The sequence below is a fragment of the Oryctolagus cuniculus genome, chromosome 1, assembly GCF_051225735.1.
Source record: "Oryctolagus cuniculus isolate XC-2025 breed Fujian yellow rabbit chromosome 1, ASM5122573v1, whole genome shotgun sequence".
NCBI lineage: Eukaryota > Metazoa > Chordata > Mammalia > Lagomorpha > Leporidae > Oryctolagus > Oryctolagus cuniculus.
Genome location: NC_142867.1, coordinates 105778854 through 105801381, shown reverse-complemented (window position 1 = coordinate 105801381; position 22528 = coordinate 105778854). Strand labels below are relative to the sequence as shown.

The window sequence follows — 22528 nt, the reverse complement described above, 5'->3', positions numbered from 1 at the left end:
TATGAGCTCCCTGTCGGTGACTGAGGCATCCCCCACGCCCAGCCTGGGCGCGAACATGCAGTAGGCGTCTGTTTGCAGGCTGAAGAGTGTTGCCATAGGAGACCTCAGAGCTGACCCAGGGAAGTGGGCTCCAGCCGCCATTTCTCTCCTCCTGCTTCTGTGATGCATAGCCGCCCTGTTGTGTCTTCATTGCTTTGCAGGTGGCGAGCTCTGTGGGATGAGCACAGCCCCAGAGGACCCAGTGAGTAGATGCTGAAAATAGGAAGCAAAAAGTAAAAACCAAGCCTGTGTGGCTGGGGTTCAACAGTAATGAGAACAACTGTAGCAGTTACTGTGCTGGACCCCAGGCTAAGCACTTTTTAGTCAGTATCTCATGTAATTCTAACCAACTCCAAAGAGCAGGTACCATTACTCTCATTTAATAGGTAAGGGAAGTGGGTGAACTGGGCTTGGATGAAGGACTGACTCTAAAGCCCATATTATTTTTTTTCCCAATATTTATTTATTTATTTGAGAGGCACAGTTACAGAGAGAGGGAGAGACAGAGAGAGAGAGAGAGGTCTTCCATCTGCTGGTTCACTCCCCAAATAGCCACAAAGGCTGGAGCTGGGCCAATCGAAAGCCAGGAGCCAGGAGCTTCTTCCCGGTCTCCCATGCGGGTGCAGGGGCCCAAGCACTTGGGCCATCTTCTGCTGCTTTCCCAGATCATTAGCAGGGAGCTGGATTGGAAGTGGAGTAGCTAGGACTCAAACTGGTGCCCATATGGCATGCTGGCGACACAGGCAGAAGCTTAACCTACTGAGCCACAGCGCCGCCCCAAGCCCATATTCTGAACTGTGCCCACATCTGAGGGATCTGAGAGGCGATTTGGAGGAAAGAAAGCCACTCCAGCCTTTCCCTTCCCTGGTACTTGCTCTGTCTCCTTATCCAAAGAGATGTGGCTCCCAGGTGTGTTCATCCCAGCCTGGGCTCAGCTGGGACACCTTATCCTGTATAGCAAGATAGCACTGCAGGTCTCAGTGGCTCCCAGGGCTGATAGGGTGGAGAGGCCTCATTTCCCAGACACTGGGGAGACAGGTGCAGTCTGGAGGTGAGAGAGAAAAAACGACCCCTCATCATCGCCCAAGAGACCCAACATGGTGACAACCCCAGACTGCTGGGTGAGTCAACCACATAGAGGCAAGATGTAATCCCGAGGGCTCGGAGACATTTTAGCAAATGTTAGCGGCAGGCTCCGCAGAACAGCCCCGTCCGCGGGAAGGGGGAGTCATGCTAGCACGCATGGCATGGGCACACTCTTCGGCACAAGGGACCTGGTTGCTAAGCAACAGTAACTGGCCTCCCTCTTCCCCATAACCTTTTTTCTGAGTTTCTGAGCTTCTAGTTGGCAGGGGAGGGGCTGGGGCTGCCCAACCTAGTAGCACTTGGCTCCCTTTCCCTGAGACAAGGGGCCTATTCATGGGGCCTGAGCAGAGTTCATTGTCTCTCTGGCATGTGTGTGTGTGTGGAGCAGGGTGTAGGGAGGGGCCATGTGTGAACCAGGGAGACCTTCTCCTCTAACCAGACAGGCTGGGCTGTTTAATCAATGCTGACCCAAGGACAGGAGCAGAACGCTGCCTGGCAGACCCTGAAGCCTTCCATCTGGGCCATCCACCTACACGGTAAGGCTGTATCTCTGTGGCATCCCTGCTCCCACCTCTGTCTCTCCCTCTCTCCTAGGCTGGTGGAGAGAGCCTCCCTCAGGCAGCTGTGGTGCAGGAGTTGGATCCTGGAGGGGACCCTGTGTGGCCAACCTCCTGCCCCCCCCCCCCCGCCCCCGGGGACTTCCTGTGTCCCCATAGCCTAGTCTAGCATTTTGCAACTAGGCAGTACTTAGCACATCACTATCACACTGCACTCCCACTCGAAAAGGGCTTTTACAGGTCAGGACCAGTTTTCCAGGCTGCCACTTGGGCTTGGGCAGGTGGGTTTTGAGGTGGGCTGATACCTAAAATGGGGCCAGTTTGTTCAGAGGCTTAATACGCAGCTCCCTTTGAAACCAAGATGGGGGAGAGGCTGAGCGTGCCCTGGCATTCTCTGTAGAGCAGGTCCTGCCTCACTGCTCAGAGCAACATCCACTCAAGAGCAAGCCATACCCTCAGAGAAGAGGCCAGGTCTCACAGGCTGTTACCCTCTTTGCTTTTCTGTGGGTGCTTGATGCTTTGCCCAGCCTGCACAGTCCTTTAGCCTCGCTGCCCGTGCCCTGTGGAGGCTCAGCTGTAGGCACACAAGGGAGTGCATGTGATGGCACGCACACCATGACCTGTTTTCCCATTGGAGCACAGGCCTGCTGCTGGCAGGGGGTCCAGTCCTTCTGGTCCTGGCTGTAACTGGTGTAGGGTGTGGGAAGGTGGGGCTGGTAGGTCACGCTAAAGGAAGGTATTGAGCCAGAGCTGCATTTGGGAGCTGAGCTGGCCTGAGTGCTCATGGGCCCAGAGTGAGGATTTCAGGGGAATTTAGAGGTGACTGGCCCAGGAGAGTCTGATGAAGGCTTTCCTGCCCTCAACCAGAGGTCGGGCAAAGCCAGTTCAGTGGAGCTCCTGGCAGGCCTGGGGGGAGTTTTGGCGTGAAGGGAACACTCCATGTGATACCCGAGAAGCACATCTAAGCCAGCGTTGCTTTGGAGTTAGTGCTGCGGGCTTTTATGATCACTGTGTCGACCGAGAAACGTGGCCAGTTCAACTAAGGAGACGTGTCTGCTCGCCTGGGGGAACTCCCTGAGAAAGGACCCACAGTCTAACGCCTTTCTGATGGATATTATTGTACGCACCATCTGCAGTGCTAAGGATGGCCCTTCTTCCTTCCTTCCCTCCGTGTGCTTTAACTGAGCTCCCCTTCTGTGCAAGGCTCTGTGCAAGGGATACAGAGAGCAGTGAGCAGGGAGGGAGAGAAGATGAAAGGAGCCCAGCACAGCAGCAGGCGCTGTTTGTGTCAAAGAAAGGTCCCTGGGCAAGGGGCGGCCAGGCTGACTCTTGTGGGGGGGGTATCGGTAGGAGTTAGCTCCACGGGGAGGGGATAGCAAGAGCCACGTCCGTGGGGTGAGGGTGCCTGAAGGCACTGTGGGACTGCCATGGCAGCGTGCCCTGGAGCTCTGGGGTGGAGGAAGCTGTGAGCGCCAGACTCGCAGTGGGCGCCGGGAGCCTTGCTGCAGCACCCCCCCGCCCCCTCCCCGCCTCCATCCTGCAGCTGCAGAGGCAAGATGGGGCTCCTGCACCCATGTTTAGAAAGGTTGCACAGGCTCTTCGGGGTGCAGTACCACAGGGAAACCATGCTGGAGGAGAGACATTGCTCATGGGGCGGTAGGAGTTATCACTCTTACTTTGGACAGACGGCCCGAGTTGTCCAAGTTCACTTTGTAGGTTGTAGACTTAGCTTTGAACTGTGTGAGGTTTTGCCAGATCTTACTTCCCATTCCTCACAGCTACCAGTTCAAGCCCTGTTCATCTGTGAGGGCCTCTCCCAGGAGCTGCCTCTTCTAGGAAGCCTTCCCTGATCTCCTCAGTGAGAAGTAAGTGCTTTTCCTTTTGAATGCTGCTGGTAGCTTTGTTGACCTTTGTCTCTGCGGCTTAACATATTCCACCTTGTTTCCATGCCGTCCTCAGGACTGCACTGCAAAGCCTTTGGGGTGGTGTAGGTGGCCCATATGGCTCTATTCCCAACTCCCCACTGTGTCCTCCTAGTGACACTTTAGTGAAACAGAATGAGTGGGTGGGAGGGCGCATGGGGTAGGGGGAATGAAGACGGGGTTGGAGAGGGGAAGCTGAGGGGCCACGTGGAGGGGCTCCAGCAGATGCCGGGGATGCTCATGGAGGCAAGATGAAGGGTGGGCACCCAAGTGGGCCAGATCCAGGTTCCAGTGTCTGCTGTGCCCTGAGGGCAGGGGGTGTGGGGGCTCCAGGAGAGCAGGGAGGGCCTGGAGGGGCCTCTGTGGAGAGTCCTCAGGATGAGCGAGGCTTGCAGGTGACAGCGCGGGGGGAGCGAGGGCACATGGGCTGGGACTTGTCTTGGCAGTTCTCGGCGTGGGCACCCTGGCTGTCTGACCTCTATTTCCCCAGAGTCTGATGCTGGAAAAGCCATCCCCGATGGAAGCTCAGTGCACAGGGCAGAGCCCGGGACCTGGGACCTTTGACGCAAAGCCGGGAGGCCAGCAGCAGCCCAGCAGGCCAGACTGGGCCACCAGGGAACAACAGGGTGGGGGCAGTGAAGGGAATTTTCCCTGCCCCCCCCAGTGCTTCTGGGGCCAGAACCCCCTCCCTCTCAACCCCCTCCCCTGCTTCTTCTCCCTCTTCCCTTTCTGGGGAGTGAGTGGGCTCCGTGGGTTGCAGTAATTGGAGCCTGACCACCTGACCTGTTCCAGGCCCACAGGGCTGGGGCAGAGTTCCTGTGGGAATCCATTGGGTGCCCCAGGGTGGAGCAAGGCTGTCTGGCAGGAGTAGGGGACAGAGACGTCTCATACCTTCCAGTCTCACAGACGGGGTGCTTGTGTTCCGTGCGTCGCCGCTGGACAGTGCTGGGAGCTGTGGGACTGCTGGTCGGGGCCGGTGTCGGCTCGTGGCTCCTAGGTCAGTGCAAGGGGCCCTTCTGTGGTCCGGGGGTGAATTGGGCGGGGGACAAAGAACAGGCTCTGGGGGGAGGTGGGAGAGGAGAGCAGGTGCTGAGCAGGTGTGGAATGCAGAGGGGCCAGCACCTTTCTTATCTACTGTGTGTAGACGACAGGAAGAGAAGGGCTGACATTGCAATGGCAGGGATTTGGGCTCTACAAAATGAACATTCTAGTCCTGCAGTAGGAAGTGTAAGTTTCCAGGGAGGCCCTAGTCAAGCCTTTTCTAGAAATCTTTTCCAGTAATGGGAGAGAGAGAGAGAGAGAAAATAGGAGTGAAAGTGTGTGTGTGGGTGTATGTGTGTGTGTGTGAGAGAGCGAGAGCGAGCGAGCGAGCTGTGAATTGCCTCTCTCCCCAGTTGGTTGGTCGGGGCCTGCTCAAAGCCAGGGTAGGCGACGAGGAGTCCCCAATGAGGGGGACTCCTCCCCTTCCCCAGTCTCTCACCTGTGAGCCCCTCTGCTCCTCTCTGCAGTGCTGCACCTGCAGCCGGCCGCCTCTCAGCCCATCTCCGAGCCCTTGCAGGAGGAGGGGACGACTGTGAACTGCTCAGAGACCAGCAGCCAGGAGGCTCTGCTCCCGGTGCTTCCCAAAACAGGTGGCCACACCCCTAAGACCATGAGACTTCACACCAGCCCAGGGCCCCTTCACAGCTCTGGGTCCCCCTCAGGTCCCTGTCCCCGTCCATCTCTCCCTGCTCCAATGTGGTGATGGGGACCAGGGCCAGCCTCGCAGTACTGAGCTCCAACTTTGGGCTCCCAGCACTCCCTGGGGACTGTCTGGGTCTCTAGCTGGGGCACAGCCAGGAGCCCAGCGTGGCAGGAGAGCTGGAAGTCATGCTGGAGAAGAGGGGCCAGGTGTGGGCCTGATGGTGTGGAGCCCACCAGGGGGCCATATTGGCCACGTCAGCCCCTATCCCCTGCCTCTGCTCTCTAGGTAAGACTTGGGGATCAGGAGGTGCAATGCTGCTCAGAGGCTGAGGATCAGAGTGAGTTATGGAAGTCAGAACAGGGCTGGAGTCTGTCTTTTGCTAGCCGTGTGACCTCCCTAGGGCACATGTCTTCTTGGAGCCTCCATCTCCTTCTCTTTAAAATGTAAATAAAAATATTTACTGCAAGAAGTTCTAAGGATAAAAAAAGCAAATATATAAAAAGGGCTTAGCGTGGAGCCCATGAATTTGTTTGCTTGCGCAGCCTTAGCTAAAAAGCCAGACTGGATGGCCGAAGCCACCGGCACTTATTTTCTCAGCGTCTCGCAAGGTGGCAGCCCGACGTGGCTTCTAGTAAAGGCCTCTTCCTGACCTGCAGGGGCCGTCTACTCTCTGCGTCCCTTGGCCCGGTGTCTCTTCCTCTCCTTACGAGGACACCAGCCAGACCGATAGAACCTCAGTTAATCCTTTATTTATTTATTTGAAAGGCAGAATTACAGAGAGGCACAGGCAGAGAGCATGAGATCTTTCATCTGTGAAGGTACTACCTTCTTGAAGATGGGATGTGGTTGGCATGCTGTGGTTTCAGTATCTTTCAGAATAAACAGTGAGGAGTTCTTGCTGGAAGTGCAGCTGAGGGACCGGCCAGACTGGATCCTGGTCTGCCATGAGGGCTGGATCCCTGCCCTGGGGGTGCGGATCTGCCGGAGCCTTGGGCATCTCAGGTAACAGGAGCCGACCTGGGGCTTGGGGCGGGCGGAGGGCTGGTAGGTGGGCTAGGGAAGGAAGTTGGAGACCTCTGCCTGTCACATCAAGGTACTCAGGAAACGGCAAGAGGTGGCTCTGGCCATCTGGCCTCTGGGCACAATGGTTGCCCCTGCCTGTTTCTTTCCTTTGAGCATTTTAAAAAATATTTTAATTATTGGGCTGGTGCTGTGGCGTAGTGGGTAAAGCTACCACCTGCAGTGCCGGCATCCCATATGGGCGCCGGCTCGAGACCCAGCTGCTCCACTTCCCATCCAGCTCTCTGTTGTGTCCTGGGAAAGCAGTAGAAGATGGCCCAAGTCCTTGGGCCCCTGCACTCGCTTGGGAGACCTGGAAGAAGCTCCTGACTCCTGGCTTCGGATCTGCGCAGCCCCAGCCATTGTGGCCATCTGGGGAGTGAACCATCGGATGGAAGGTCTCTCTCTCTCTTTCTGCCTCTCCTTCTCTCTCTGTGTAACTGTGACTTTCAAGTAGAATAAATAAATCTTTAAAAAAACCAGATTTTATTTATTTTAGTTGAAAGGCAGAGTTACAGAGGGAGGAGGAGAGACAGAGAGAGACAGAGAGAAATTTTTCATCCACTGGTTCACTTCCCAAATGCCTGCCACAGCCAGAACTGGCCTGATTTGAAGCCAGGAGCCGGGAGTTTCTTCCAGGTTTCCCATGTGGGTGCAGGGGCCCAAGGACTTGGGCCATCTTCTACTGCTTTCCCAGGCCATAGCAGAGAGCTGGATCAGAAGTGGGGCAGCCAGGACTTGAGCCGGTGCCCATATGGGATGCTGGTACTGCAGGTGGCAGCTTAACCCACTATGCCACAGTGCTGGCCCCATATGGCTGCTTTTTAACAAATGCAAAACCTGAAGAGATCATGGGCAGGATTGTGCTCAGTCACTGTGCTGGTCGAATGTCTCATGTACATTACAATAACTGCTACTTCTCATGGCACAGTTTAAAGGTGATTTCCTCCTGTTATGTTCCCTTCCTCTGTCAAGACTCACTCACCACAAGGGAGTGAACCTGTCTGACATCAAGTTCAATGGCTCCCGGAAGTTTGCTCAGCTCTCTCCCAGACTGGAAGGCCTCCTGGAGGAGGTGTGGCTTCCCAGGTAGGGTTTCTGAGGTTAGGTGAATGGGGTCCGTTATTTTCTGGTGGGGAGCCTAGCAAAAATCTCTCTCTACTGCAAGGCTGGTGACCAGGACATGGCCCATGTGAGAGAGGAGAACAAAGGGGAACATGTCCCAGTCAGAAATTCCAGGCTCCATGTGCACAAGCCCCGCCCATCACTGTGTTACACACGTTACACAAGGGGACACCCAGGAGTTTGTGGAGAAATGGAATGAAAAGATAAGTTTATTTTGGCACATAAAAATTGAAATCCATGCATAGATGTCTCATAATACACATGTTCTGTGAAATTTCGAAGACTCATTATTTGCCTCTGCCAGAAATACAGGGTTGGTTGTTACTGTCACAGGATTTGCAGGTGGAAAAATGGAGGCTCAGTGAGGTTACATGAAGGGTCTCATCTGAGGTCATTTGGCTAAGGAGTGGCCAAACCCGGTCTTGAAACCAGGCTCTTGTCTCCAACTATGTGCTCTCTCAACCCTGCCACATTCTGATAGTTCAAGAGAGAGGCAGTTGAGTTATTCTGGCTAAGAGCTGCTTGGGATCCAACGAAGAGGGTTCTGGAATAGAGGCAGCCTTTCCCCCAAATCCTGGGGTGGATATGGAGCCCCTGAGGGCACGAGCTGAGAGGTCTTTGTGCCTGCACAGGCTTCCTCAAGCTCCCCAGGGGCCTCCTGGGCTGGAGCGCGAGCGTTGCCATCGCTGCTCGGAAGTCTTCTCAGGCTAGCTCCCATTCCCAACCTGAACCATTCCCTCTGCCCCTCCCGTGCAGCTCCTGTCTTGAGGTTCTGTCCTCGGGGACACGGCTGGAACAGGGGGCGTTCTGACTAGTCCCTGTCTTGATACCCAAATGGGCAAGCTGGTGTGGACGTGGAACTGACACCTCCATCAGGGGTTGGGAAGCAAGGAGGATCAGGCCCTGGGCTGCTCGGGGCAAGAGATGAATAAAGAAAGGGGGTTTTGGCCAACAGGGAACCGAGACTTAAGCTAAGGGTTGGGGTGGGGGTGGGCCGAGAGCAGACCTATGAATATTTAGGGCTCAGATGAAGGGGCTGGCACAGGAGAGAGGGAAACCCCGGAAGGAACATGAGGGAAGAGCCCTGTTCCCTCATTCACTCACTGATTCATCCATTGAACACGTACTCGCTCAGGGCCACTTGGTGGGGACAGTGGCTTTTGCATCTATAAATACCCTATTTGTAAGTTTGGACCCTGCCCAAATCAGCCCTCGAAGAACATGGAGACCTTCTGCTGCCTCTGGGTGTCGGGGGCCTGGGTGTTCAGTGGGGGCAGGAAGGAAATAGTGGGATCCTAAGGCGTTGGCTCCATAACAGCAGTATGAAGTGTCCACCACCCCTCCCCATCGCCATGCCCATGGGTGGGTGTGTGCAGCCTCGGGGTGGGGACCTGTCCAGCTTCTTGTGGGCGCCTCTGTTTTGCAGGGACAACTGCACCTCTGGCCGAGTTGTGTCCCTCAAATGCTCTGGTGAGTCAGGTTTTGGACCAAGGAAGCTGGTGGTAGGAAGAAAGCATCTCCCTTCACCCCTGCCCCGAGAGTGGATGAGCCCCAGGGAGCGCTCAGCTGGGTTTGGGCTGGGGGTCTTGCCCATCTGCCTGCTGGGCCTCTCCTTGCAGTGCTGGTTCTGCCCAAACAGAGCCTGCCCAAGCTTTGGGCCTGTTCCCCAGCAGCCAGAGGTCTGGGCTGACGATTTCCTTACTCCACCACCTGCCGATTCTCTACCATGACCTCTGACACTTCTTTCTTCTGGAGAACCCCGAAGGTGAAATTATTTGTGGTCATTGAGTAACCTGTTGGCAGCTTCGGGAGACCAAGGGCAGGTGGTGAATTCGGGGCCCAGTGGGAAAGTCGTGGGCTTCCTTCACCTGCCTTCCTGTTAATCTCTCCATCTACTCACCTGTCCTCCCATGTGCCTGTCCACACGCCTCCACTTCAGATCCTACTTGGGTAGCATTGGGGCTCCATAGGTAATGCAGAGGTAGTCCCCACCATCAGCAAGCCCACAGCCCATGGGGCTTGCAGGTGTAAAATCAACACGTCTGCCTTCTCATCCCTCAGGAATAATGAATAAGGGTGGCCACACTGACTCTCTTGGGCTTGGCTCTGGGCTACACTCCCTGAGCTAGGACCACACTCTCACCCACCTCCCTTTTTCTTCCTGTCTCACCCTTTTCTGTTGGCAGAATGTGGGACAAGGCCCCTGGCTTCCCGGATAGTCGGTGGACAGGCTGCGGCTCCTGGGCGTTGGCCGTGGCAAGCCAGCGTGACCCTGGGCTCCAGGCACACGTGCGGGGGCTCTGTGCTGGCGCCACACTGGGTGGTCACTGCAGCCCACTGCATGCGCAGGCAAGTCCTGGCCGAGGAGAGGGCCTTGGCTGTCTTTTCTGTTCAGCTGTTGGGATGTCCTGTGTGAAAGTCCTCGTCCAGCTGTCTGCTCTGGGTGGGCCAGGCTGGTGTTGGACAGCTTCTCCCCATTCAGTGTCAAGAGTAGATCTGCACGAGTAGCAGGAATGATGCAAAGATCTGTTCTGTTTTTTTAGTTTTTGCAATGCTTCCACATCCACAGTACTCCAAGCTTCTTAGCATTTATCACCAGTGTAATTAACAACATTCCCCTGTAGTTATTTGTTTAATGTCTTTTTTGTCCTTTGGACTGGAAGCTCCATGGGGACGGGGACTTTCAGCCTCCTTTATCACCACATCCCTTTGTAGATTTCTCCACGGCTGGGACCCCAGGGCCTAGACCCATCCCTGGAATGTAGCAGGGGCTTAATACATCTTAGAAGGAGGAATGCAGAAGAGACTGAGCTCTTTGATCCTCTTCTCTTAGTGGCAGGCGGGGCAGAGAGTGTAACCTCATTTTACAACAGGGAGGCTGAGGCCAGGGAGGGCTGTGCCTCCTGCATGTCACATGTGGTGAATGGAGACGGGACTGAAGGAAGTGTTTCCTACCCAGCTTGGAGTCCTGAGATCACACAGGGCCTGCTGATGTTTGCTGTAAAACTTGGAGGATTATTGCTGAAGGAAAGGAGGGGTGACCCACTGTATCTCACTGCTCTGTCCATCAGTCTTTGAGCATCTATTAAGCATCTACTGCATGCCAAGTGTCTTGCCAGCTGCTGGTATGATACTAAGAGGCAAGGTCCTTGGGCCTTGGGAGCTGGCAGCTTGGTGACAGGGGCCCTCACCACTGGCTTTTCTGGCCAGTGTCCCCCACCTGCCACCTAGCTTACATCAGCCTCTTCTGCCCTTTCTTTCCCTGGCTCAGCATGGCCCCTGTGTGCAGTTTCAGATTGTCCCGGCTATCCAGCTGGCGTGTCCACACAGGGTTGGTGAGCCACAGCTCGGCCAGGCCACACCAGGGGGCCATGGTGGAGAGGATCATCCTTCACCCCTTCTACAGTGCCCAGAATCACGACTATGATGTTGCCCTCCTGCGGCTCCGGACACCACTCAACTTCTCAGGTGAGACACTGGCCCTGAGCTGAGCAGGCTGGGGGCTGTGGTGGGAGAACAGCAGTGGGCAGGAAGAGAGATGAGCTGATTTCTCAGGTTTCGTCCTGATGCTGTAAGCCTTAACACATTCAGTTCATCTGGGGACCAGAGTGCATTTTGGCATCATGTACACCTGATGTTGCACCAACTCTTTGTGCATCTTTGGGAGGAAAAGCGTCAGGTTCCTTTCAGGCTGAGTCAGGTAGGATTTGCCTGTGTGGTCCCAAGCAGAACGTCACGGTAGCTGCATCTGTCAGTTAGAGGATCCACACCCCAGGTGCAGGCTAGTCGCAGGTCCCAGCCATGTTGTTTTTTTATTTTTATTTTTTTAAATTTATTTTTATTTATTTGACAGGTAGAGTTATAGACAGTGTGAGAGAGAGACAGAGAGAAAGGTCTTCCTTCCATTGGTTCACTCCCCAGATGGCCACCACGGCCAGTACTGCGCCGATCCAAAGCCAGGAGCCAGGTGCTTCTTCCTGGTCTCCCATGTGGGTGCAGGGGCCCAAGCACCTGGACCATCCTCCACAGCCTTCCCAGGCCACAGCAGAGAGCTGGACTGAAAGAGGAGCAACCGGGACTAGAGCCAGCGCCCATATGGGACGCCGGACTGCTGGCGGAGGATTAACCAAGTGAGCCACGGCGCCGGCCCTTTTTTTATATTTTTTTTCCAGCCATGTTGTGACATGTTACAGATAATGGGATTTCTTCTATTTTCTCAAGTATTTTTCCTTTTAATCCAAGTAACAATGCTGACAGGTGAGTGAAGCAGGTATATGCAGATCAGGATGCTGAAGTTTAGGTGGGGGAAATGACTTTCTTCAAGGCCACATGGCAAAAAATTTCTTAGTCTCATGTCCTGACACCTGGGCCGGTGCTCTACCTGTCATACCACCTGCCACAGAAGGGTGAGGCCAGGCTGCAGCCATCGCAGCCACTGCCCTTGCTGACCTTGTGTCTACCTGACTCAGCCTGAAAGGAACCTGACGCTTTTCCTCCCAAAGATGCACAAAGAGTTGGTGCAACATCAGGTGTACGTGATGCCAAAATGCACTCTGGTCCCCAGATGAACTGAATGTGTTAAGGCTTACAGCATCAGGACGAAACCTGAGAAATCAGCTCATCTCTCTTCCTGCCCACATGCACATGCACATGTACTCATATAGTCACGTGCACACATTCTGACACTCAGCCCCCCCCCACATACACGCACTCATACATACACACACAATATCCCAACATACTTGTACACACACTTATACACACACACTCACACCACATACCCATACATACTTGTATACACACACATACATACACACACCACATACACACATATTTGTATACACACATACATACATGCTCACACAACACCCCCATACACATATACACACTCTCATACACACACACTCACACCACATACCCATACGTACTTGTATAAACACACACACATACACACACACACTTCACACTCCTCCCTCCATCATCACCTGTATCCTTGGGTTGCCTGAACAACAGTCATGGCTACAGGCATTTCACAGATTTTATTACATGTATGAACTCTTTTGTTCAACATATAATATTTCTTTTTTTTAAAGATCTTTTACATCTTCTCTGGATTTACTTGTTTAAGTTTGACTTCTACTCCTTTTTTTTAAAATGATTTTTATTTATTTATTTGACAGGCAGAGTTAGACAGTGAGAGAGAGACAGAGAGAAAGGTCTTCCTTCCATTGGTTCACTCCCCAAATGGCCACCATGGCCGGTGCGCTGCACAGATCTGAAGCCAGGAGCCAGGTGCTTCCTCCTGGTCTCCCATTCAGGTTCAGGAGCCCAAGGACTTGGGCCACAGCAGAGAGCTGGACTGGAAGAGGAGGAGCCAGGACCAGAACTCGGTGCTCATATGGGATGCTTCGCCACAGGCGGAAGATCAACCAAGTGAGCCACGGCACTGGCCCCAATATTTCTTTTTTTTTTTTTAAAGGTATATTTATTTATTTGAAAGTCAGAGTTACAGAAATAGAGAGAGAGAGAGATCTTCCATCTGCCTGTTCACGCTACAATAGCTGAAGCTGGGCCAGGCCAAAGCCAGGAGCCAAGAGCTTCTTCCAGGTCTCCCATGTGGGTCCAGGGACCCAAGAACTTGAGCCATCTTCTGCTGCTTTCCCAGGTGCATTAGGAGGGACCTGGATTGGAAGTGGAGGAGCCAGGACTTGAACTGGTGCCCATATGGGAAGTCAGCACTGCAGGCGGCGGCCTCACCTGCTATGCCATAGCACCGGCCCCCATTTAATATTTCTAAGTTGACTTAAATAAGTATGTTTAATACAGAAAACTACCTAAGTCAGGGGTGGGGAGCATCTAGCTCACGGTTGGTCCATATAAGGCCTGTAAAATCATTTTGTCTGTTTCTGCCACAGCAACCACAGGTGGGACTTGAAATGCACTAAATCTATAGCAGGCTAATTTTTAAAAAAGATTTATTTATTTATTTATTTGAAAGAGTTACACAATTACACAGAGAGAAGGAGAAGCAGAGAGGCAGAGAGAGAGAGAGAGTCTTCCATATGCTGATTCACTCCCCAATTGGCTGCAACTGCTGGAGCTGCGCTGATCTGAAGCCAGGAGCCAGGAGCTCCCTCCAGGTCTCTCATGTGGGTGCAGGGCCCAAGGACTTGGGCCATCCTCTACTGCCATCCCAGGCCACAGCAGAGAGCTGGATGGGAAGTGGAGCAACTGGGACTAGAACCGGCGCCCATATGGGATGCTGGCACTGCAGGCCAGGGTGTTAACCCGCTGCGCCACAGCGCCAGCCCAGTAGGCTAATTTTTAAGCTGATCATTCTGTATGGCCCATGAATGATGTCCATATCCAAATGGCTTTGGCAGACAAAAAGTTTCCCCTCTTTTCTGTGGAGAACCCATGTTGCTTATAATAATAAATAGTAACTGCAAAAATCCCTAGTGTGAAAACGGATCAGCCTTCACGTTTCTAGGTAGTGAAGTCCTCGGTAGGAGCTTCTCTCCCCGAGAGAACCCCACCCGTGGGCCGTGTCGCACACTTTTGAAAGCACTGCGCGAGGAGGGACCAGACTCCCTGGTGGAAAAGCCAAAATGGGCCAGAGCACTTTCCGGCAGTGGGTGGCGGCATGTGCACTGCCCACCCCTAGAGGGCGCGTGCACACTGCAGTGTGCGCATGTCTGCTGTGAGTGGTGACCCCTAAGGTGGGACAGCACACTACCTGCCCAGCCGTCCGGGCCGGGCACTGAGACTGAGAAGGGAGACGGGGAGGAGCTGCCCGCCCTGAGGCCTTCGCCCAGACGGAGGGAAGTCGAGCCCGAGTGGGGACCGGGACCGTGTGCCTCTCCACAGACACCGTGGGCGCCGTGTGCCTACCTGCAGAAGAGCAGCGTTTCCCTGGCGGCTCGCAGTGCTGGGTGTCTGGCTGGGGCCACACCGACCCCAGCCACGGTGAGTCAGCTCGCGGGGCCCTGGGGGCATAGGGGCGCAGTGGCGGGGGTGGGGTGGTGGGTTGGGGTGGCATCAAGCACCTGCTCCTCTTCAGGCCATGGCAACGCCTGGTATCACTCTCAGGCAGGCCTAGGGCTCCAGGTCTGCTGCCCAAGTCTTTCTGGAGAGAACAACTGGAATTTTCCTTACATCCAGGCCTTTTCTAACCCAGGAGGCCGTGACCTCTGCATTTGGTGGCTGTGAGTCCTCCTCTTGGTCGCCCCAGCCCCACTGCCAGCCACCAAGGATGATAGGCCCTGCCCCTTCCCTGGGGCTCCATGTCCCCTGGGACCCCTGACCACCTCTGCTTATGCTGCTCTGCCTGCCTGGGCCGTGCTAGGGCCCTGTAGCTTCTCTTGGTGTCTCCCGCAGCCCACAACTCGGACACGCTCCAGGACGCGGTGGTGCCCCTGCTCAGCTCCCAGCTCTGCAACAGCTCTTGCATGTACAGCGGGGCCCTCACCCCCCGCATGCTCTGTGCCGGCTACCTGCATGGGAGGGCCGACGCCTGCCAGGTGTGGCCTGTGCTCCGGGGAGGGGGGGGACCAGGGACCTGCTGTGACTTGGCACCCTGGCCTGAGCATGTTGGTGGCATGAGACAGCCCGTCTAGGAGGAGGGACACTGAGGCAAGCCGGGAGTTTGTGCTAAGAGTTTATGGAGTGGGGTGAAGCTAACAGGTGTCCCAGCAGGGAGAGGAGGGGCCTGGGAAGGAGAGCCCATTCCCCATGAAGGTCTGGAGCCCTCCCACCAGCAAGGACTAACTGGCTGTTTCGCTCTGTCTCATGCCTGCACCCCTCAGGGGGATAGCGGGGGCCCCTTGGTGTGTCCAGATGGGCATATGTGGCGCCTGGTGGGGCTGGTCAGCTGGGGTCGTGGCTGTGCAGAACCCAATCACCCAGGGGTCTACGCCAACATGGCTGAGTTCCTGGACTGGATCCACGACACTGTGCAAAGTGAGTTGGGGGCAGGGAGGTTTCTAAAGAACCCCACCTTGGACCCTTGAACTTCACCCTATAGGTTTGGGCCCTGCTGGGTATTGGGGAGGGAACAAGGGACAATGGAGGCCTTAGCTGGTGAAGAGGAGGCCTGGGCTCGTAGTCTAGATCTGCCATCTCCTGGGTAGCCTTTGGCAAGTTCCGAACCTTGGTCAGCCTCAGTTTCCTGGTAATAGCGGCTGTGGCTAGCTGTGTGCCAGTGTGACCATTAAATGAGACAAGACCTGCCCGACGCCTGGCATGGTGCTAGGCTGAGAGCGGCAGGGCTGGTGTTATTTACATACTAGTTAGCGTCATTCATCCCTGCTCTCTAAGGCAGTTCCTAAGTGGCTGCATTCCTGCACTCAGGGGAGAGCTGACACCCAGCAGTTTGGGTTCTGCATTTGGTTACGTCCTTTGTGATGCTGGGCATGCCACCGTTCTTCCTCCCACCGGCTGTGGGAGGACCAGGCGAGATGGCATGAATTTGTAGCAGGTGCTTTACCAGCATGGGCACTGGCACAGGTGGAAGACAATGGCTTTAGGATCCACTTAGGGTATGCATCCACTTCCTCATTCCAATCGTAGAAAGAACTCAGAAAACGCACAGGTGTTTTCTGCCCCATGTGCTAGAAGTGGCAGTCAAGGTTCTGAATGCTAAGTGGTGACACCAGAGCCACAGCACAAATCTAGCTCCCTTCTTTGGTGCAGGACTGCCTGCCCTAAGTCTTGCTGTGTCCTCCACTGTCATGGCCGCGTGGTCTCATGTTTCCTGGTCTCCGGCAGGTCCACTAGATGGAGGAGCAGCAGCAGCCCTGATGCCGACTGTGTGAGATCTCCTACACGGCGAGAGAGACCAGCTGCCGCCACCCACGGGCCACCAGGCCCTGATTTTGAGAGTCTGTTTCTCAACAACAGGCGAGAGACTGGGGCTGGGTTAGAAATGCTAGGGGAGGTGAGAGATGACGAGGACGAGAGGGTCCGTTGCTGGAGACGAAGAGGCTGCTGGGAGCAGCTGGGAGCCTACCCTTCCACCCTCTCCCTTCCCCAGCCACCTTGTGCGTCATTAGGGACGTACAGGGTACCCCTGCTCCTGCCTTCTCCCTCTGGCCTGAGGCAGGGGCACGCTAAGAGCCTCTGCAGAGGATCGCCTGGCACCAAGGCTCCTGGGCAGATAAGGTCAAGGCCAGGCCAGCCCAGATTAGGCCCAAGGAGTTGGGGTTCTCCCCATTGCCCTGTTGGTCTCAGCCACTTCCTGTTCTCCCTGGCTATGTGGGACTTGCCTGGGGTGGGCAGGATGCTGAGCAACAAGGAGGTTGGTGGTGGAATAGGGTGTTGGTTTAAAATAGGAGCTCTGCACATGGGTCCAAGGAGTTCTGGCATTCAAGTGAGTGAAGTGCTAAGTGGTCTTGGTTCCGGTCCCTGCTGTTTCTTGCACGGACCCATTATGGGATGGAAACACAACTTTCCTCCCACACATGTTGTTTGAAGCTTTGGTACTGACTTCTGTTCATCTACTCTAGATTTTTGTCATCTGCTTATTAATTTCATCCTCTGTCTTTTAAGTTTATCATTTTGAAAAAAAAAATCATTCCCACATTCTTTCACTCTTCAAATGCCTGAAATGGCAGGGGCTGGGCCAGGTCAAAGCCTAGGGCTGGGAACTGAATCCAGGCCTCCCAAGTGGTGGCAAGGGCCCAGCTACTGCGGCATCACTGTTGCCTCCTAGGGTATGCATTAGTAGGATGCTGGGACTGGGAGTTGCGCCAGAACCCAGACACTTTGATGTGGGATGTGGGCATCCCGGCGGGTGTCTTAACTGCTATGCCAAACACCCACTCCTATTTAATTCAAATTTGTTGCATCTGCCTCTGATGAAAAGCCCCAGCTGACCAGGTGCTTCGCAGCTTCAAGTCTGCAAACCATGCAGGCCCCTGCTCTCGCAGGGAAGGTTAAACTCCCTGCAGGCCTGTCTTTCCCTCTTAGCTCTTGTTTTGGAATAGAGCCTTTGGCTCGGGACATCTCTTTCTGGGTTTATGCCCAATTACCATTTTCCTGGTTAAGTCTTTCCCCACTTTCTCTTCTGTGGCAATTAAAATGCAATTGGTATCTTGTTTCTAAAAACTGCCATGAATTTTTTATGGTGCTTACCCAAGGAAATGCAATTAGTGTTGAGCAATCACAGAACTTTGTGGGTTTATCAGCATATTTTTTTTCGAGGTGGTGTACAGATGATCACTCTTTCCTGGAGGGTCTCCTGTACTTACACAAAGTGCATTAAAAATTCAGGGTGTGCATTTACTGTCGGTTTATTACTTGCGGAGGAGCTTCCTGGGAGTCTGCTGTCCAATTGCAGAAGTGATGTGGAGAGGTTCTGCTGGGGTGCAGAACAGCCCCACCCCCAACGCCGTGGCCCTGAAACCGAGACCTTCGGCCATCACCACCTTTTACTAACTGGTAACATTTGGCCAGTGCTTTGCAGTGGATAAAACTGGCTCACCTGTGGGATCTCGCATCTTGGTAGTGGTGCTATGACTATCTCTGCCCCCAATTTACGGAGAAGAACATTCGTTCAGAGGGGCTAAGTAACTCTCCTAACATCACGCAGCTAGTGAGCACGAGGCCCAGGATGTGAACTGTGCGTGCTTTCACTCCAAATCCATGTCTTTATCTTGCACGTGGGTGAATGACAGGGCCTCATGTCGCACAGAAGGGTAGCATTGGAATACATCCACCAGCTCACCTGTCAGGTCACCTGCATCCCGTAGTGCACTGCTTGCTACTTTCTATAGGTGAGGTCATGGACACCCAAGGAGGGCGGTGGCCCCTGTCAGAGACTGGGCTCACCCAAAGTGGGGCAGAACTGGAAATGCAATAAACACTGCCAGTGGCCACTGTAGTTGTCAAGACAGGAGGTTTCCTAGACTCTCCATTGCTCTTCTTTCTTCGCTCCTCTGCCCTCTCCTGGCCATGCACTTGGCACCCTCCTGCTGCTCTGGGGTGCTGCGAAGGAGAAATCCCCTTCACCAGCAGCCCATCTCCCAGCCTCCCTCAGCAGCCAGGGGCTGGGCCCTGTCTGCCTCCACATCGGATGCACTAAAATGAGCTCTGTGGGCTTCCCTGCTCTGAGGACCCTGCTTCCAACTACACTGACTGCTCGTCGAATGCCATCTTAAAGCTCTCCACTTCCAGGCAGTAGGGAGGCTGAGGCTGGTCTCCTGCCAAAGGAGAGGCAGTGTGAGCAAGCGCCAGCCTCAGGGTCCCCAGGGGGAGCAGTCGGGGTGCAGGAAGAGCTTTTTCACCTGGAGTTGGTACTGGAGCAGACCACACTGGGGAAGCCACAGAACAGGGAGGGCAGTGGTGGGCTCATCTCCGAAGCTTTCTCCCTTCCAAGGAGCCTCGGGCCTTGGCATCTGGCTGTAGGACACCACATTCCTGCTGCTGAGCCCATCTGTGTCTGTAACCACGAGGCAGTGGGCTGGCCATGGTGATGGCCTCCGGGGCCTGAGGCCTCACGCCCGCCAAATTAGGCGTCTGGGCAAGGTGGCCTGCAGGGCATCTGCCTGATGAGTGGATTTCCCACAAGCCTCCTGGGCCTCTTGAGATGCTGGCTTCACACCTTCCAGCTGGGACACCCCTGCAGGCTGCTCGGGCTCCGGGCCTGACCTCTGGGTTGCTGGGAAGAATAGACCCCAGGACAAAGATTTCAAAGATACCCTGCCCCATGATCTTCTGCCCAGCGTTGGTGCCCTGGGCTCCCGATGTTTGGGACCCATTGGCTGGGGAACCCTTCAGTCCAGGCCGAAAGAGGATGGTGCTGGACCCTAAGCCTCTTGTCTCTCTTTTGCATAAAGAGTTCTGCAAAATCCAGGTCCCCTCAGTCTCCTGGGACCCTTCTATCCTCCTTCGGGCCGACTGAGCCAGATGGAAGCCCTCTCTGGTGCCCAGAGTTGGAGGGGGAAGGTCCCGGGACTTGTCAGCGTGTGAGCTGTTTGGGAAAGGCTGGGACTCCAGCAGGTGCTGCCTTGGCCGCGAGACTCTTACAGAGAGATTCCTTCCTCTTGCAGGGCTGCCAGCTCACCTGGCTGCTCCCTCATCCCCATGGCGGCTCCTGAGCCAGCAGCCAGAGCACCCCTGTCCCCACCTCACCTAAAGTTTGCAGCAAAGTATCTGGCACCCTCGGCCCAGGTGCACGCTGGCCATTTTGGGGTGTTAGGAGGGTGAAGCAGGTAGAAAGTCACCCAGGAAGCCATGAAAATGGATTTAGTGGTTTCCTCCTTGACTTCTGCAGAAACTGGTACAGGGTCCAGCATGTGACAGGTGCTGAGTGAGAATGGTGGCGCCCACTCAGGACGGGGTGAAGGGCCAGCCGTCCCCCTGGGAGCTGGATGGGCCTCTTTCCTGGTCCCCGCCTTTCAGCAGCCTCAGAGAGAGAAGCCGAGAAGAGACTGCCAGACTGCTGGAGCCCCCAGGGATTTTGTGGGGTTTGTTTTTCCTTAGCTGTCTGCAGAGGTGAGGGCATGAATAAAAGAAGGAGTGAAGATTTACTGTTCCCACACCTTGGCAGTGAGCCCCGTATTTGTACAGTGGATCTGGAAGAGGAGAGGCTTGTGTAGGTGGGAGGGATGCTGCGCTCAGAGAGGAGGGAGACCCTGGCAAGCAGCTGGAGGTGAGGTTGGCAGGGGTAATCTTGGGCCACTTCTCCAGCCCCAAGGGCCAGGGTGTCCCCAGACCCCAGCCTTTGCCCACACGTGAGGACAGTTTTGGGCTGGCAGAATCCTCAGCAGGCATCCAGGCTGTGACAGTCTTTAAACCCAGGAGCAGGTGTTGGGCCAATGGAGTGCACTGCTCCGGGCTGGTCCTTGTTGGCCGTTCCAAGGCCTGAGAGTGGATGCATCCTGAAAGGGCTTTTGTCACGGCTAAGCCTGCCTGGGGCTGGAACTCGGAGCTTTGCAGCTGAATGTGCCCTCGGCCACATGTGCCACATGTGTGTCCATGGCCATGCAGCCCATGTTTTGGTGACATTGTATTTCTCCCGAGGCCACCAACAGACAGGCCCCTTGTACACGGCAATCCTAGTGGCTCAGAACTCATGGGAAGGAGCAAAAGGCAGGAAAGCCCTGGAAGATGATAGGATCCATGGTGCCTGCACATGTATGCATGTATGAGTGTGTGTGTGTGTGTGTATGCATGTGTGTGTTATGGGGGAAGTTCGAAGGCCTGAAGGAGGTGGGGGAAGAGATGTTCAAGGAGACAGGCATGGTCTGCTGAGCCCCGCCCCCAGTGGTGATGGCAGCCCAGCTATTTGGGGTTCCAGGGTAGGCCCCTCCCCTGGATCCTCCCTCATGCAGGCACCACACTTCCTCCTTCCCTAAATGTTCTCCCCCTCCAGGGGTGACCAGGCCAGACCTACCCCTCCGTGCACAGCCTCAACACTACCCGGCAGGCGTGAGCATAAATTGCTGGGAAGAATGGATCACAACGGCCGTATACCAGGCAGACAGACATGTACAGCATTCCACTCCCCGTGGGTCCTCCAACCTGTACGCTATCCTCTCTCAAGATGCCGAACACTTGTGGGGCCCGGGGCAGGAGTGCGGGTAGAGGCCCACATACTGGGTGTCCAGACAGCTAAAAGGAATAGGTCAAGCTAAGACATTGTTAAATTAGAACTGTTACATCCTCTTATCCTAACATGTCCTTATAAAGATATGGAAGGCCAGAGTCAAACTTTAAATCCTCAGATTCCTGGATCTCCCTCCTGGAGTCAGGTGGATGGGGTGTGCCGGCCCCTGACACAGCCCCTCCGTGCAGCCGTGTGCAGGACAGCCTGCTTCTGGGTGGGCCCACCAGCAGGGGCTGCCCTCAAGGGGAGAGGCCTGCACAGCGTCTGTCTGTGGGCTCAGGCCATTGGAATCCTGGAGTCTGGCAGGGGAACACAAACTCTGGGTAGACACGTGGCTTCAGCGAGGTTTGGGCAAAGAAGGGCCTGGATGGCAGGGCCAGGTGCGGGGTGAGGCAAGAGAGGTCTGTAAGGTGTGAGATTTAAGTAGGAGCTGCTCTTGGGGTCACTCGAGGACAGGTGGGCTCCTGCCTTGCCCTGGCCCTGACCCCGCAGGACAGGGCCCAGCCCTGAGCAGAGCAGGAGAGCGTCTCTTGTCCAGTCTGCAGGGGGTCTTATGCTTAGTCCCACCTGCCAAGCGAAACAGGTGACAGATGCCAATGTCTCTTTGAGCCCTGACTCCCTAAAACACACATTTCAGGGAACTCTTGTTTTACAGCAGCCCGAGCCCCGCAGCGTCCCCTGGGCTCCTTCTTAGTGGAAAAATACCCAGAGTGACTCATTAGGATCCTGCGTGCGTGCCTCCCAGAAATGATCTGCGATAAACACTGGCAACAGCTCTCCCGTACAGACGGACTGCCATCCAGGACCTGCTCACAAGGCCAGCGAAATCCAATTAGGAAACACGCCGTGTAGGGTCCGGGACAGACGGGGAGAGGAGCTGGGATAGTCATCCTTGTGCATTTTGGAGAAACGTGGATTCAACTAAGTTGCCTTACAGGATGCTCATGAAACAGGGGAGCAAATAAACATGAGTGCGTTCAGGCCGGATGTGTGGCTCCTCCCTCGGGGGTTGCTGGCTCGATGTGGGGGCACTGGCGAGGGGCTGGGTGAGAGGGAAGAACTCGCAAAGCTAGGTTCTAATCTGGACCCCACCGCTTGATCACCAGCCCAGGGAAGCTGCTAGATTTCACTGAGTTTCTCCACTATGTAATGGGACTAATACTAGCTAAGCTCCCTACTTAACTCCAGAGTAGGTGGGAAGCCTATCTTAGCCTAGTCTGTGCTGCTGTAACAGCATAACCATGATTGGGTCATTTATAAAGAAAGAAAGTTACTTGGCTCAGGGTTTGGAGGCTGGGAAGTCCAAGATGAGTGCCTTCTTGCTAAGTGATCCCATGACAAGGTGCAAAGGTGAGAGTGCAAGCCAGGAGGAAGTCAAACTCCCAGCCTCAAGTCCTTCCAGAATCACATGAATCTATTCATAGGCGTGGAACCTCTGGGCCGGCATTGT

The 22528-nt window shown here is 54.9% G+C and overlaps 1 protein-coding gene across 3 annotated transcripts; it reads left to right on the top strand.

Annotated features, from left to right (window-relative positions):
• Positions 1-1531: 1531 nt before the first annotated feature.
• TMPRSS5 (transmembrane serine protease 5) lies at positions 1532-17749 on the top strand. 3 transcript variants are annotated; one of them, XM_051849173.3, is made up of 14 exons: positions 1532-1661; positions 3461-3547; positions 4095-4230; positions 4503-4601; positions 5113-5235; positions 6155-6290; positions 7323-7436; positions 8899-8942; positions 9659-9821; positions 10762-10940; positions 14340-14438; positions 14850-14992; positions 15278-15431; positions 16239-17749. In XM_051849173.3, exons 3-14 carry the CDS (start codon positions 4101-4103, stop codon positions 16283-16285), a joined length of 1431 nt encoding a protein of 476 aa, XP_051705133.3. In that variant the 5' UTR covers positions 1532-1661; positions 3461-3547; positions 4095-4100; the 3' UTR covers positions 16286-17749. The 3 variants fall into 3 exon arrangements, with proteins under 3 accessions (XP_051705133.3, XP_089168878.1, XP_069921155.2); XM_070065054.2 differs by lacking the exon at positions 1532-1661 and adding an exon at positions 2668-2801; XM_089312752.1 differs by lacking the exons at positions 14850-14992; positions 16239-17749 and adding an exon at positions 14634-14677 and having other exon boundaries at positions 15278-15417.
• Positions 17750-22528: the final 4779 nt, after the last annotated feature.